General features: G+C 39.9%; 1 protein-coding gene and 1 long non-coding RNA gene across 2 annotated transcripts; both read left to right on the top strand.

Moving 5' to 3' along the window:
* Positions 1-605: 605 nt before the first annotated feature.
* LOC308409735 (uncharacterized protein) lies at positions 606-10,731 on the top strand (the record flags this gene model as incomplete). The annotated part of the gene is made up of 7 exons (XM_080902682.1): positions 606-764; positions 883-1,075; positions 7,779-7,880; positions 8,755-8,826; positions 8,995-9,096; positions 9,308-9,413; positions 10,490-10,731. Exons 1-7 carry the CDS (start codon positions 730-732, stop codon positions 10,729-10,731), a joined length of 852 nt encoding a protein of 283 aa, XP_080758808.1. The 5' UTR covers positions 606-729.
* Positions 10,732-12,617: 1,886 nt separating this feature from the next.
* Positions 12,618-15,022, top strand: LOC308404110. The gene is made up of 4 exons (XR_013973063.1): positions 12,618-13,245; positions 13,544-13,702; positions 13,781-13,837; positions 14,267-15,022. It is a non-coding gene; the product is annotated as an uncharacterized lncRNA (long non-coding RNA).
* The last annotated feature ends 2,385 nt before the right edge of the window (positions 15,023-17,407 follow it).

Here is a 17,407-nt window from a genome sequence, read left to right as displayed (position 1 = left end):
GTCCCCTCGGACCCTCCAGCGAAGGCAGGGGGGTCCGTGGGACCGCTCCAGGCTTCATCCGTCTTCGCTGGAGGGTCCGTGGGACCGCTCCAGCCTCCACCAGCCTTCATCCGGTTTTGATCAAACATTTCACTTGGGGTTACATGTTTGATTTTTGGGTAGGGGGAAATGTTACGTTTCGGTGTGTCAGTGTTTTGTTTTTGCGTGACTGTTATGTATTTCCTGCTTTACTTTGAAAGTCTGTGTTATCTTAGTGTGTTCAGTTTACATTTTCCCTGTCTCGTCAGTTCTAATTTGCCCCAGCTGTGTTTCCCTCCTGTGGTCCATTCCCTGATTGCTCCTTCTATGTATTTAAGCCCTGTGTGTCAGTTGGTCATGGTCGCGATCTCCCCCGTGTTGTAAATAGTTTGGTGTTTTGTTGTGAATAAATAGTCTGTTGTAAATAGTTGTGAATGGGTTGGTTAATAATTTCGTCATGGGATATTTTCGTTTTGGGATTTTGGTGGAGAGCCTTCGTGGTTTTATTTTTCCTTATCTTTATTTTTCTACGTTGCACCCCGGTTGCCTAGGCCGGGGTGTAACATATGCCTCTGCAATTCAGGTCGGGGCATTTTCACGACTGTTCCATTCCAAAAAGGAGACTTTCTTTTGGAATACAGAGGTAAACTCATAACAAAAGAAGAATGTGAGCGGAGACACAGAGTTTATCATGACAGCCTGAAGGTGTTCATGTTTGAATTCAAGTTTGATGGAAAACTCTGGTGGTGCGTATTATATCAGTGTAGTTTGATTAAGATTAAATGACACATTGCTTTTGATTTATGAAAAAAAAAGCTTCCTAACTAACTAGTTAAGCTAATACTTTTTTGCCTAACCCCACAGTGTGGATGCATCTCAAGAAGATGGGTCATTAGGCAGACTTGTCAACGACAACCACATCAGTCCAAGTGCTAAGATGAAAATATTAAATATCAATGGAAAGCCCCATCTATGCTTATTTGCAAGCAGAGACATAAGTCCAGGCGAAGAAATAGACTATAATTATGGTGACTCGGATTGGCTCTGGAGATGCAAGGTATTTCTACAATTGTACTTTTTGGAACTGATAAATTGCATACCCTAAGCCATTTTTACATTTGTACCTACTCAAATTGGCTTAACGTGACTTAGGGCATCTAGTTTTTCACTGAAATTGAGTATCACCTACTGTGCCTGGGGTAACTATAGCAATGCAGCCGAGCATCCAGTGATATAAATGCCACAGCAAGCATGGACGTCAAGGTGACAAAATGCCTGCTGCTCAGTCTATACTTTAGTGTTCAATTCAGGGATCACGCTGTTAATTTTGGTCGCTATTTCAAACATTTCAGAGTTTCAAAAATGATGGCTTGGATTTTCACGAAGGAGGCGCACTCATAACTTATCGAGTGACACCATTGACCAGCCACCTGGTGGCATTCAGTCTATGTCAAATTTTCTGATCACTTTGGATCACTTGGAACCTTGGTGCAGTAGTTACTGAAAAACTACATGGTACTATAACCTACTGGAAAAACAGGGGTAGGTACTAATGGAAAACAGGCAATTGTGATGGCTGCCACATCAAAGCCCTCTAAAAGCACTAAAAAAATATCAGCAGGTATGCAGAAATAAAAAATGGCTTTCGGTTTCTAAATTTTTTTTTTTAACTCTTTATTTTGTACTTTTTCCTTTGTATTACATACGGACAAGACAATAATAATAATAACACAACAACAAACACACAAAAAAAAAAAAAAAAAAAAAAAAACCACGAGAGGTCCCGCTCTATAAGGCTGACTGAGACTTATAAATTATCCATTTTGTCCACTGTTTTCGGTGTTTGTCAGATTTCAGTCTCAGAGTGTAAGTCATTTTTTCCATTGTATATATGTCCTCGATTACGTCCATCCAGTCTTCCAGTTTTAAAGGATCGCTTTTCAGCCAATTCTTTGTTATCACCTTTTTGCTTGACAACAACATAATCTTAAACAAATACCAGTCCTCCTTTTTTACATTTTCCCATATTCCAAAATACATTACTCGTGCCTCACACAGTACTTCATACCCCAGCACCTTCGTCATTGTTGCCGCGATTCTTTCCCAATATGATTTAATATATTTACACTTCCAAAACACATGTGAGTGATTGGCGTTCCAGTCTCCACATAATCTCCAGCATTGTTGGGGTGTTTTCAACTGCTTGCTTTTGATATATGGAGTAATAAAAAACCTAATCACATTTTTCCAGCCATATTCTCTCCATCGTCTAGAGCTAGTGGAGTTATGCTGTGTGAGACATAAGGATCGCCAATCATCCTCTGACAACTCAATTTGTAGTTCCGATTCCCACTTTTGTTTAATATATAATGTTTCATTCCTATTCGAATTTTGTAGGCCATCATATAATTTCGACAGAATTCCTGATGGAAGATTTTTATATGCACCTGTTATTGTTCCTATTATACGATTTCTTTCTCTCGAGAGCTTCTTTCTAATTTCTGTATTGTAAAAGTGTCTTAATTGAAAGTACCTAAATAAATCTGATTTATCCAATCCGAATTGTTTCTGTAGATTCTCAAAAGATTTAAATGTTGTCCCATCTATTAATGTACACATTGCTGTAATTCCTTTATTGACCCATCTTAAAAATGTACTATCCCATTGTCCACTTTGGAATTTTCGAGAGTATGCAGGCCAAATCAGCAATTTACAATCTTCTGTAATTCTATATTTCTTCATTATTGTCCACCAGAGTTTAATAGTAAATTCAGTGATGAGATTTTTGTTCGTGGGCTGGGTAGTTTCTTCTCCCAATCTTGCTTGTGGATGACATGATAGGCAATAATTTAACTCTATATGCTTCCATTTTGAAGTATATTCTGATGAACACCAGTAAACAGTATATCTCAGCTGGGCTGCATAGAAATATTCCTTGAAATTCGGGAGGGCAAGTCCTCCTTTTTCTTTTCCTGATTGGAGTATTTTAAATCTTATTCTTGGCTTTGTCCCTTTCCAAATAAATCTACTAACTAATTTATCCCATTTACCAAACTGTGCATCTGTTATTTGGACTGGTAATGAGGTGAATAGGTACAATAACCGGGGAAGCACATTCATTTTTATTACCTCTATTCTTGAGCTAAGGTCCTTGACAAGCGGAGCCCATTTAATCAGATCTTTTTGGATTGTGTTACTAAACTTCACATAGTTTGCCTCGTATAAAGTACTTGTATCACTAGTTAAATAGACACCTAAGTATTTGATCTTATTTGAATCCCATTTTAGTTTAAGTTCATTTTGTAATAATTCTTTGGGGAAATAATTCAGACAGAGTACTTGAGTCTTTACGATGTTTAGTTTATATCCTGCATTTTTACCAAAATATTTTAATGCTTTAAACAGCCAAGGAAAGGTCGTATCAGGATCCTGTAGATATATAATTATATCATCTGCAAAAAGACCTATTCGTTGTTCAAGTTTGGAAACAAAAACCCCTTTTAAGTCTGTACTTTGCCGTATATACTGAGCCAAAGGCTCGATATACAAAGCAAAGAGAGCTGGACTCAAGCAGCAACCTTGCCTAGTTCCTCTAAAGAGCTCAAAGCTGTCTGTCAAGTCCCCATTTATTTTAACTCTAGCCATTGGCCTATGATACAGGGATTGTATACACTTGATGAAGATACTGTCAAAGCCCATTCTCTTCAAAACAGCAAAAAGAAATATCCAAGAGACTCTGTCAAAAGCCTTTTCAGCATCTAAACTCACTAAAGCTGTTGGGATTTTTTCTCTATTAACTTCATTAATTATATGCAATGTGCGTCGTATATTGTCTTGTGTCTGTCGCCCCTTAATGAACCCTGTCTGGTCTTCATCCACCAGGTCAGGAAGGAACAGCTCTAGGCGTCTTGTGATTATAGATGTAAATAGTTTATAATCAACATTTAAGATGGAGATTGGTCGATAAGAATCACAGTTTTCCTTGTTTTTACCTTCTTTCGGTAAGACTGAGATGATGGCCTCTTTCCAGGAAGGTGGAATTTTAGCGTGTTTTATTGTCCAATTAAAAGAATCTATCAAAATAGGGGCCAAAACCTCTTTGAAAGTCTTATACCACTCATTGGGGTACCCATCACTCCCTGGACTTTTATTCGTCTTCAATCTCCTTATTGCCTTATCCAGTTCTTCCTTTGTAATTGGTTTGGTCAATAGTTCATTTTGAGTTGTCCCTATTGAAGGGAGGTCTAACTGATCCAAAAACTCTACAATTTCTGGTCCATTTTTCTGATCCGGTTGACTATACAATGTTTTATAATATTCTTGAAAGGTGTTTTTTATCTGTGTTGGTTCATATAGTAGTTCCTTGGTATTTGGATCTCTAATCTTGTTGACTGCATTAGTTATTTGCATTAATTTTAACCGTTTAGCCAATACTTTAGTTGCTTTGGAACCAGACTCATAGAATGTTTGTTTTGTGAATCTCAGTTTCTTTTCTATTTCCTCCATAGTCAAATCACTTAGTTGTTTTCTTACGTTTTTGATTTTTTCGGCCAAATCAGGACTCAAATCTGTATGCTTTTTTTTTTCCAAATCCCTTAATTGTTGTTCTAATTTGGACTGTGTAAGCTTCTTCATTTTTTTGAGGTAGCTGGTCCTTGATATCAAATACCCCCGAGTTACTACTTTCACAGTATCCCAAATTATTGTTGGGTCTATCTGATCATCCTTATTGTAGGCAATACAGGTTTGTATTTCTTTTTTGATCTCTTTTACCTCAGATTCATTATTGAGAATACCAATGTTCAATTTCCATAATAATTTCTTTTCCTGATTATGTAGGTGAATGGTCAAATGAATGGCGTTGTGATCCGACAAGTCGGCTATACCGATATTGCATTCTGTGACTCTATGTTTATCACTTCTATTTATCAAAAAAAAATCTATCCTAGAGTGAACCTTATGGGCTGCTGAGAAATGGGTATAATCCTTCTCCAGAGGGTGTAATTCTCTCCATACATCACAGAGATCCGCTTCCTTTATTAATGAGTTAAGAGATTTAGATTTATTATCTTTGCGTCTTTTTTTGCTTGTAGTATCTTTAGTATGATTTAATATACAGTTCCAGTCGCCCCCACATATCAAAGTCCCTTCACTAAAGCTTATAATTTTTTCAGATAGTTTTTGATAGAATTTTGAGTTGTCCTCTGGAGGGGCATACACATTTATCAGGGACACCACTTCATTATTAATCCTCCCTTTGACAGCAACATATCTACCCTCCTTGTCACAGATTTCCTCTAACTTTTCAAAATTTACCGTGTTAGCTAATAAAATTATAACTCCTCTTCGTCTGCTATTCTTACATGAGCTATAAAAAGAATTTACATAGCCAAGCTTTTTAAATTTTTCATGTTCTTCTTTTGACATATGAGTTTCTTGAATGAATATAATCTGTGCCTTGTGTCGTTTCAATTTAGATAGCAATCTACTCCTTTTAACTGGATTCCCCAGACCATTGATATTGATTGAAATAATTTTTATTTTACCTACACCACTCATAATTCGTACAGTGTGCAATGATCATCCCCTCTAGTTTAAGAAAATAAAATAAAACAATATTACTAGACATTAAACAAAAATTAAACACAAACTTGCGACTCCCAATTAGTAGGAAGAAACTGTCTCCCACCATGACCCCGTTGGTAGATCTAGGGTAAAAAACCTCCGTAAAGGAGGGCCCTATGAAATATTTGAGAACTGAAGAAGTAGTTCCCAAATTATAGTCCAACGTATTTACCTCCATCCGGTGTTGCTCCTCCAAAACTTTGAATTTAAGAGGCCTATAATTTTCTGATCAGTAACAGGGGGAAGATATCCCCCGAACTAATCAGCATTTCTCTGAAATTCCTCCAATTTTTTTTTAACTCTCTGCCTCGGGGAAGAAATTTGCTCTCGATGGGAGATTGAGGCCCGTTTCCACTCTCGACACCTTCTGCTTAGCGCATCGTCCTCCTCAGATGCCGCCGGGATCTGGACATCGTATCCCCTCCTCTGCATCTCCATAGCCGCCTCTCGTACGTTACCGTAGTTTCTGACTCCGTCCTGCCAATGGATCCGAATGCTCGTGTAGGGAGTTTGGAAGCGCACTCCCGCTTCCTTTAGTATCCGCTTAACTTCTCTGTATTGTTTGCGCTTTTGAACAATATCTGATGCATAGTCATGATCAAAGTAGATCGTCTTGCCATTCACCTGGATTTGCTTCTTTTTCCAAACTTCTCGAAGTATGAGTTCTTTCGTTGTGAATTCCTGGAAATTAATAAGAATCGGGCGTGGGAATTCTCCAGGGCGCGGTTTCTGTACAGAGATACGATGGGCCCGCTGGATCTTAAGTTCTAGCCCGGCCGGTATAGGTATCTCGTGCTGTAGCAGCTCCGAGACAAAGTCTTGGACAGATCTCCCCTCGGAGCCTTCCTCCACTCCAACCAGGCGTATATTATTTCTGCGGGATCTTGACTCCAGGTCCACCAGCTTGTTCTGAATAAATTTCTGTGTTTTCAAGCTTTGGAGGAGCGCTTCAATTAACTCCATTGTCACATCTTCTATATTTCCCACTCGATCCTCGGCTTCCCCCACTCTCTTCGACAGAGTTTTTATGTCCTCCTTTATCTTGTCGAGCTTACCGCCCAATTCCCGCTGTAGCGTGTTAATACCTTCTCTCAGCCTTTCATTATCTTGTTTCATTTCTGATTTCAATGATTCAATGGCTTTTAATAATTCGCCAGCCGAATCTCCAATTATGCCATCGGGGCTCGTGCAGTCTTGTCCTGTTGCGTTATTGGTATTTATTTTTGCGGCTTTGTCATGTCCCCTTGGCATTTTGGCCTCCTTTTGCCTTATTCCTCACCAATTATATTCGTTTTGCTCAATTGAATTGTCTGTTGACGAGTTTTCGGTGTTTTAAATTCCTGATAGGGAGCTACCACCAAACGCGTCCACTCAATCCGCCATGACACCCGGAAGTCAGCCCTCGGTTTCTAAATTTTAACAGTGATTGATGTTTAATGTGATTCTACACAGCAAAATCTCCAGTGTTAAATTAACACTGGAGAGTGTCTATAAGGGTCCACACCTCTGAGTGTTAAATACAACACTGTTGAGTGTTAAATTAACACTTTTGACAGTGTTATATGTTTAAAAGTAACCTAGTCAGTTTTGAAGATTAACAATGGCTAACACTGAGCAGTGCTGATTTTCTAACACTGGAAAATAACTCAAAATGTTAGAAATATTCCAGTGTTAGAAAATCAGCACTGCTCAGTGTTAGTCTTTGTTAATCTTCAAAACTGACTAGGTTACTTTTAAACATATAACACTGTCAAAAGTGTTAATTCAACACTCAACAGTGTTGTGTGGACCCATATAGACACTCTCTAGTGTTAATTTAACACTGGAGATTTTGCTGTGTAGCCTCTTTAGTTAGATTCATTTTAAATTTTGTCCCTTGAAGATAAATGGGCCCTAGTGACAGTTCGTTGCTGCTACAGGTGATTGTTTTACTCCTTTAGCAATGGCTTAAAAAATAAAGAAATCACACTGACTATTTGTCTCTTAATCATAGGGCCTTAAATTCTCTATACATGACAGTGAATATTTTAAAGACAATAGCTTGAAACTTATCTTTCTCATACAGTTTATTTAATGTTTCAAAAGCCTCTTCAAAAATGCACTGTATATTCATTTTCTATCTGTTACACACGAAGACGGAGACCAGCCAGATTCAGAAGACTGTGAGCTGCCTAAAGCCGCAACCAAACAGCTTTCCAAACAATGATCTGGACCTGAAACATCCAGAGCCTGAAAGGGTAAATATAATCCAGTGTACCACTTAATGAACTAATAATTTAATCTATCATCATTCTTTATGGATGCTGTGTGTGTGTGTGTTTGGCAGTCACCTGGGTGTGATGTGATTTACATGGACCGTGGCTTGTAGGTCCTTTTCATTGTTTCAAAGTGCAAGTCTGGATAACATCTGAGTGTGTGTGTGTGTGTGTGTGTGTTAACCACCCAAATGTGACTTAGGAGGACCACACTGTTATTGGGAGACTCCGTCAAAGTTTGCTTCATGGTGACATCACTCTGGTTTTAGGAGGGGTCTTCTCGTATTTCTTGACAGTTTGACCTACAGCATGCAGAGCTGACTGCATGTGCTTTGTTTCTATGTTGAAATTTTTTGAAACTCAGGCTTGAACATTAAGATAGATAGTACTATACAACTTCTTAACTTGTTTTAGGCACTTTTTACTGCTTTAGTGCATGGGCTCTCTCTGGCTGTGTACTCTGGCTTCTTCCCACAGTCCAAAGATGTAGCTTATGGGGTTAGGTTAACTGGTGATTCAAAACTGCCCTTTGGTGTGAATGCAAATGCTTGTCCTTCCATGTTAGACTGGTGATCTGTCCAGGTTGTACTGCCCTATGGTAGCTGGTATAGGCCCCAAAACTGCTACCCCACAATCCTGATAAGGATAAGTGGAAGAGGATGGATGATTGCAAAGGAATCAGTTGTTAACTATTGTAGCCAGTATTTTTTTCAGAAGAAAACATTTCTTGAGTGGAAAGCCCCCCCCCACACACACACACACACATGCAAATTAAAAACAGAAGCACAGGCCTGCCCAGTACAGTTGCAAGAAGAGCACTTGGTCTAATCTTTGTGCCATCTTTTCTTTGTTGCAGGATCTTGATGAAGAAATGCCTCAGCAAGGCTCAGAAGCCATGCATTCTTCTTCAGTGCAAGATTTTGAAGAGGTAACATTGACCTAGGACAGATTTTAATGAATGTTTCTCATGCACGATGTGTACCTTACGCTATTTGCCGATAGTGAAATGGTCTATTCATCCTCTTGAGTGATGCATTTTTAGTAACTGTCAGATTACTGTTCTTTTGTCTTCATTCTCTATCTGTTACACACGAAGACTGAGACCAGCCAGATTCAGAAGACTGTGAGCTGCCTAAAGCCGCAACCAAACAGCTTTCCAAACAATGATCTGGACCTGAAACATCCAGAGCCTGAAAGGGTAAATATAATCCAGTGTACCACTTAATGAACTAATAATTTAATCTATCATCATTCTTTATGGATGCTGTGTGTGTGTGTGTGTTTGGCAGTCACCTGGGTGTGATGTGATTTACATGGACGAAGTTTATTAGTTGATATCTGCAACTGAATTGAAAACACACCTTTCCAACTGTCCAAAACAAATAAATGTTGCAATATTTTGCTAACAGTGTCACAATCATCGTCTGGTGTGCACAACAATATCATCTTTGGACAAGTGCATTCAGTGTGTGGGACCGGTTTCCTCCCTCAAGTGGCTTGGCTTTAAGTGCAAAGGTGAGACATTTAGTGAATAGGTACAGTGTATAGTAAAAAGCATTAATAGAGTTCAACAAGTTAAGACGTGCTGAAATGAACACTGCTCCCTTTTTAATTAATGGGTGGTCACGTCTAATTAAAGAAATGCAGTATTACCTCATTGGTGCAGGACCTTGTAAAAATGGTATACTTGGGATTGTCCTCAATTCCCCATTCCATAACATAAACTGCTCAAAATAATAAAGGGAACACTTAAACAATGCGATGTTACTCCAAGTCAGTCACACTTCTGTGAAATCAAACTGTTCACTTAGGAAGTAACACTGACAACCAGTTTCACATGCTGTTTTGCAAATAGAGTAGACAACAAGTGGAAATTATAGTCAATTCACCATAATAAAGGACTGGTTCTGCAGGTGGTGACCACAGACCACTTCTCAGCACCTATGCTTTCTGGCTGATGTTATGGTCACTTTTGAATGCTGGCGGTGATTTCATTTTAGTGGTAGCATGAGACAGTCTACAACCCACACAAGGGGCTCAGGTAGTGCAGCTCATCTAGCGTAGCACATCAATGTGAGCTGTGGCAAGAAGGTTTGCTGTGTCTGTTAGTGTAGTGTCCAGAGCATGGAGGTGCTACCTGGATGTGGAGTAGGCCATAGGAGGGCAACAACCCAGCAGCAGGACCGCTACCTCCACCTTTGTGCAAGGAGGAACAAGAGGAGCCCTGCAAAATGACCTCAAACAGGCCACAAATGTGCATCTGTCTGCTCAAATGGTCAGAAACTGACTTCATGAGGGTGGCTTGAGGGTCCAGCATCCACAGGTGGGGATTGAGCTTGCAGTCCAACACCATGCAGGATGTTTGGCATTTGCCAGAAAACACAAAGTTTGGCAACTTCAGCACGGGCACCCTATGCTCCTCACAGCTGAAAGGAGGTTCAAACTGAGCACGTGACAGTCTGGAGATGCCGTGGGGAATGTTCTGCTGCCTGCAACATCCTCCAGCATGATCATATTGGCAGTGGGTCAGTAATGGTGAGGGGTGGCATTTCTGTGCCTGCCAGAGAGCCTGACTGTCATTGGGTAACAAGATGAGGTCCTCGGACCCTTTGTGAGACCACATGCTGGTGCATTTGGCCCTGGGGTCCACCTAATGCGAGACGACACTGGGCCTCATGTGGCTGGAGTATGTCAGCAGTTCCTCCATGACAAAGGCATTGATGCTATGGACTGGCCCGCCTGTTCCCCAGACCTGAATCCAATTGAGCACATCTGGGACATCATGTCTCACTCCATCCACCACAAACTGTCCAGGGGTTGGCAGATGCTTTAGTCCAGGTCTTGGAGGAGATCCTTCAGGAGACCATCCGCCACCTCATCCCGAGCATGCCCAGGCATTGTAGGGAAGTCGTACAGGCATCTGGAGGCCACACACATTCAACTACACACTTTCATGCCACTCAACTACCTAAAGAACAAAGTATTTAATAAGAATAATTCCTTCATTCACATCTGGGATGTCCTTTTTTTTGGGGGGGGGAGGGGGATTAGCAGTGTATGTGTAGTCATTAAAATATCCTTAATGTGAACAGTTTTTTTTTTTTTTTTTTTTTTTTTCAGCATTTGACATTACTGCAATGCTTTGACAAAAAACTACTTCACTTAAATAGAACTGCAAAGCTAAATTAAGTCTATCAAAATGTGTTTCAGTTTGTTTAGGGGTCTGGCACAAATCTTGCCTTGCAAAATTGGCAAATCAGAATTGCCACCAGTCAACACAGGTGTGTATCCCATTCATATTTGGCTTGACTTTTTTTCAGTTTATTTTTTACCTGTCTAAAGTATTGATCAATTAAAAAAACTTTTGTTCTTACATTCCAGAAAGAAGAAATTTCTGAATATTCAGGGGAGGATGGATTGCCACATTCAGTTCTGGATCAAATATCAAGCGATGATGATGGCAACCACAGCATATCAGAAGAAGAATATGTGCCAGATTCAGAGTCATATGATGAAGATTCAGATGAAGACATCTCATTATTGCCAAGCACATCAAAAGGTCTGCTATGCCAAGATGACATCTCCAAAGCGCATGAACAATCAGATTCAACGAATTTAATCCACAACTTGACAAAGGACAAGCCACAAGATAAAAGTGAGCTTTGCGAAACTGAATCAGAAAAAATGACTTTAAGTAAAAGAAATTACTGCTATTTTTGTGGCAAACCACAAGCTAAAATTTCCCGCCACCTGAAAACGCACAAAACGGCTCCTGATGTTGTGCATGCATTTTCCCTGCCTAGAGACTCAAACGAGCGTAAAAGTCTGTTAGAGAAATTGAGAAATAAGGGAAATTTTAAGCATAATGCTGCAGTTTTGCATGGTGGAGTGGGACCACTGAAAGTGAAGAGAAGACCCAAGATTAAAGCAGTAGAGGGAAAGTTTGCTCATTGCTTTTATTGTCAAGGGATGTATGTTCGCAAGGATCTTTGGAGACATGTCCGCAGATGTCCTAACAAACCAAAAGATGACACGGATAAAGAACCTGGAAGAACCAAAGTACTCGGCCTGGCTTTAACTCTGGAGTCTCAGTGTTATCCGCAGGTGTCAAGTGGAGTCTGGAAGGTTCTTGCTGTTATGAAACAAGATGAGATTGCCTCAGCTGTGCGAAATGACTTTACTGTTATTCAGTTTGCCCAGTCCCTCTACAATAAACATGGACAAGACCCTACAAAGTATGATTATATACGACAGAAGCTTCGTGAAGCGGGACGTTTGTTGTTGTGTCTGCGCACAGAATTCTCAGTGCATAACATGGAAGAAGCTATTAAGCCTGCTAATTTCCAGAGAGTTGTGCAAGCAGTAAAGAAAGTTTCAGGTTTTGATGAAGAGACACTGTCATACAAAACTCCAAGCCTTGCGCTGAAACTGGGACATACACTGCATAAAATGTCTGACATTATCCATTGTCGTGCCCTCATGACAGAGGATGAAGCCCTAATCAAGTCCACTGATGCGTTCAAGAAGTTGTATGTCTCCAAATGGTCTGAGATGGTGTCTCACCGTGCCTTGAACACATTGAGTGAGGCAAAGTTTAACAAGCCATCAACATTGCCCTTTACAGAAGATGTTCGGATTCTCCATCACTACCTTCAAAAATCTGCAGAAAGTGCCTTTTGCAGCTTAGAGAACGAAGCCACAGCTCAGAATTATGCCCAACTTGCACAAGTTACACTCTCACAAATCATTGTGTTCAACCGAAGACGTTCTGGAGAGGTTTCAAAGATGCGCCTCAAAAGTTTTCTTGAAAGAGACAAAACAGCACTCCACACAGATGTTGCCATGGGGCTCTCAGAAATGGAACAGAGACTCTGTAACTATTTCTGTAGAATAGAAATAATGGGAAAAAGGGACAGAAATGTTCCAGTTCTGCTAACACCAAGCATGCTGGATGCTCTGTCACTACTGGTTAGTAGGAGGCCTGACTGTGGTATTTGTGCCACTAATATCTACCTCTTTGCAAGACCCCGATCAATGAGTCATTACAGAGGAATGGACTCCTTGCGTGTTCATGCACACCAGTGTGGAGCAAAGCAGCCTGAGTATCTAAGATCGACACAGCTCAGAAAACATGTTGCCACACTCTCACAAGTCCTTAATTTGAAAAACAACGAACTTGATCAGGTTGCAGATTTCCTGGGTCATGATATCCGCGTTCACCGCGAATTCTACAGATTACCAGTTCCCACAACACAGCTGGCCAAGATTTCCAAACTGCTTTTAACACTGGAAAAAGGACAACTTTCCCAGATCCAGGGGAAATCACTGGATGAGATCAAAATAGAAGGTTTGTATTGAAAGGAGCAAATATTAGGGCAGTAGTTGAATATTATGCTTTATCAACAGAATTAAAACCTAAAAGCACAGACCATTCTGTTAAATGTCCATGATTTAAGGTTCTTGAAGTCTATTGTTTCATCACTTTGCAACATTTGGCAAACTGCAGAGTGGTGGCCTTAAATAGTAAAACTATGTACTATAATTTCCAGTATTTGTTCTGTATTTTGTCATATCTCGTTGTTAATGTGAGGTTTTTGGGGGGTTTGTGTTTGGTTTTTTGGGGGGGTTTTCCCACAATTTCTCAGATGAAATTGCATTAAGTGATGCTGAAACAAAGGACAGTGAGAGTGAATCAGATGATGATGACACAGCACTCACAATGTTGGCGTGTGGCACCAGTGAGCCTGTACATGCAGTAGCTGATTCCACAAACACAGCGCAGCTCCAAGACACTGTAGATTGTGGTAAGTTACCACTAGCTTGGTTTCTGTGGATAAAATGTTTGTTACAAATATTAAAACTTAATCAAATTGTGTAATCAGCAGATGAAGGACCACTCACAATGCCTGCAGCAAGTGAGACTGCTGCTCCCTCTGAAGGTAAGGGGTGCAGTTGGTTCTCTAAGCTTATTATTGTTTCATCACTTTGCAACATATGGCAAACTGCAGAGTGGTGGCAAAAAGTCACTTGGATGAGTGACAAAATGTTTCTCCCACTGAAAACGCTACGTCCAGATTAACAGAATCAACGTTTTGGGATTTACTTACCTGGATGATTGAGCATGCATCAAGGGACTTTTATTCAACTTTTTATTCAGTCTTTTATTCACAGCGGAACACTAAATGTCTCATTTTAGAAATTTGATAAATTTTCAAAGAGAATTTTAGCTCGTTTTGATATTGATGGTAGCAACACATTTCAGAAGTTAGTACAGGGTAGCATCCATTCTTTTAACCACCAAATGTTTTTTGTTTTTTTTGTTTGGTTTTTTGTTTGTTTTAACTACTACTACTTTATATATCTTCCAGAGAAAAATGCTGCTCAATCCCACAATTCCCGAAGAGCTCCCAAAAACATGTGGTCCAAGGCTGAGGTTGCTGCAGTGATGAGGCATTTTAAAGACCACATAAACGAAGGGAAACTAGCCACCAAAAATGAATGCAGTCATTGCAAATTGGTAGAAGATCCGGTGTTGGCAGGAAGAACAGTTCAAAACATAAGAGATTTTGTAAGAAACAGAGGATTAACTGCAAAAAGGCAGAAAAAAATGAACTAAAATAACTGTTTAGAGAGCTGTGGTTTTACATCTTGGTCAGATTGCCAATTGTTGTTAACACTGATGTTCTGTTTAAAGAAAAAAAAGTTCTTGTTAAATACAGAAGTAGTTTGTATTTCATAATTTTTACATTTAATTTATTTAGGGTTTTTTTTGACGGGTTATATTTAAAATAAAAAATTATAAATGCATATTTTCTCCCCTTAATATTTACCTTTAAACTATTAAAATTCATTTTAAATGTTTTTAATTTTTCTGTTTTCTATATTTTTATATTTCTGTGGGAAGCGTGGGCATTTTTGTCCATAGATTTCTTTTTTTATTTATGGTTAAAATTAATGTTCAGATCCAAGAACACTAATAAAATGATGTTCCAGTAATCCTGTGTCCTGTCAGATGTGTATTCATGGTAATGATGAGCTATTTACATATTACATCATTGTCCCTTTAAAGACCCAATATTGTTTTTTTTGGACCTCATAAAACACATTGTTGTCAAGTGGACAATGTCTCCAGAAAACACAATAGAGTCTGGTTGGTGTGTATCAGTGTATCTAGACTTCTATAGGGACTGTATGAGGTCTGAAGTGACCCAAATTTTTTTCAGATTTTTTCGAACACTTTAACCTCGCTCCCTTGGCTCTAAGTCCTTTCAAAAGGGTAGTCCACTTAAACCACCACCGGGCGGATTGACGTAGTATAGTCCCGCCATACCACATAGACCCGTATGTGTGTGTGTGTGTGTGTGTGTGTGTGTGTGTGTGTCTCTGACTGTCTTGTGTCTCCTCTGCAGGGAGAGTTCAGGTCCAGCATCAAACAGGGGACATCAGGAACAGAAGCAGCTCCATTGATCCGACTCCTCTGATGGCTGATCAATCAGTTTGATCTGTGTGTTCTTTGATTATTGATCAGTGATGTCAGAGTGGAGTCAGTGTGATGTTGTTGTTGTGTGTTTGAGACTTTTAGTGTCCATGAAGGTGACAGAGGTCTCACTCTGGAGGAAACTCTCAGCACTTTCCAGCAGCTCCTCCATCATGGAGGACGTTCCCTCACTGTAACAGGTGGAGGAGAGAGGAGAGGAAGCACAGGTGGATCCTCTGAGGAAGAGGAGCGTCCTACAAACCACATGATCACATGACCAGAGGACAAGCATGTGCAGAAACACATTAAAGTCAGCCTGTAAACACGTTTGTGTAAATTCTAGTCGTGTTTTTCTGTCACATTCAAATAAAAGCAGAGAAAGCAGAACAAATGCTGAAGCTGTCTGTGTGGAATAAAGGAGTTACAGTACTTTAAAGCCTCAAACACGGAGCACCAACTCGTCTATGAGCACATTTGCATTGTGTAGAAATACAGTAATGAAATAGCTTCATTTAAATCTCAAGTCACGGGACACCCCGCTCTTGTTACGGTCATTTCAAGCCGGGTCGTAACACTGAGACACAAACGTTTCCTGAGCTAAAGCTGACGGACTGACAGCTACAATGAGTGACTCTCTTTATCCTGCTGAACCCTGAGGAGGACACACACACACACACACACACACACACACACACACACACACACACACACCAAACAACTGTGATGCCTGGTTGATCACAAACAGGTTTTTAGGGTTAAAATAATGCCTGAAAAAATGCTGTGGTTTGGTTTATCTCTCGGTTTGTGCCAGGTGGGTGGAGCCTGTGTGATGGGGGACGTTTCAGATGCAGCGGAGCATTTTAAAGTGAAGGTTTAGAGGTTTCTCTGGAAGCTTCATGTGAGCCCACATACCTCAGTTTATCCTGGCAGTGATTTTTTGTCTTGTTTTTGTTTTATTAGCATTTATAAGGTTCCTGTTTCTGGTTTCCTGATGTCCTGATGCACAGCCAACATCCACAGAATGTGTCAGTTCATTGAACAATGCTTACGCTGCACAACAGGCTGTTCAGTTATAATCATACAATCTCCATCAAAGGTGTGCACATGATCCAGTTAGTTCATAGGTCACACAGCCTGGTGTTTCTATTCATTTGTCCTTTCACATCACAGGAGAAAAACAGCAGCTGGTGTGATGCATCCAGATGAGGGTCCATCAGAGTTGAACTCGACAGCATCATTAACAGCACAAGCGTTACACTAAATCACATCAATCTGAGGCGTCTTCAAAACCCAAACTGTGCAAACTCACTTTTATTATTTATTCATTATTATTTTAACTACCTGCAGTTACACGAAGCTCCAACAGCTCAGTCTGTACTTACACTAATGAGGGGCGCCCCACAAAAACTCTGAGGCAACGACTGATAACCAATCAGAGAGCAGCAGAAAGCAGGTCTAACACCTTAATAACTACACACACACACACAGACAGTGTGTCCTTCCAGAAGCCCTGCTGGCCTCTGTACTGGCAGATTACTTTATTCTCTGTATTGATCACAGTTTTTAACCAAATCAATTTAATACTAGTAACATCACTTTGTTACTTATGTTAGCTTCACAAATGGCCCTTATGTGCTATCACACACACACACATACACAGTGGGGCCATAATGTAGTTTTTAAGAGCAGCTGTGTCATTTATCATCAAAAGTCCTGCATGTATGTGCCCACGTGTTGTATTGAAGCAACCAAGTGATGAATCACTGTTTTCCACTTTGTTGTTTTGCAAACTGTTTTTTTGTTGCATTGTTGATTTGTTTTTACTGAAGCAGCTAATAAAGCACAATGGAAAACAATTTTGCCTTTCTTGTAAGACTCTATAAGAGAAGGAAACAATGATGCCAGTTATAAATAAAGACAATAAAGTGAATAAATTATGAAACACTCATTTTATTTCTATTAGATCTGAAAATGTTGTGTAATACTAACAACCTAAGACAACAAATAGATGCGTTGGCCTGTACAGGAGATA

The sequence above is a fragment of the Rhamphochromis sp. 'chilingali' genome (assembly GCF_963969265.1).
Source record: "Rhamphochromis sp. 'chilingali' genome assembly, chromosome: 1".
In the NCBI taxonomy this organism is placed as follows: domain Eukaryota; kingdom Metazoa; phylum Chordata; class Actinopteri; order Cichliformes; family Cichlidae; genus Rhamphochromis; species Rhamphochromis sp. 'chilingali'.
The sequence above is the reverse complement of the archived record's forward strand: the minus strand, read 5'-3'. Positions and strand labels throughout refer to the sequence as shown.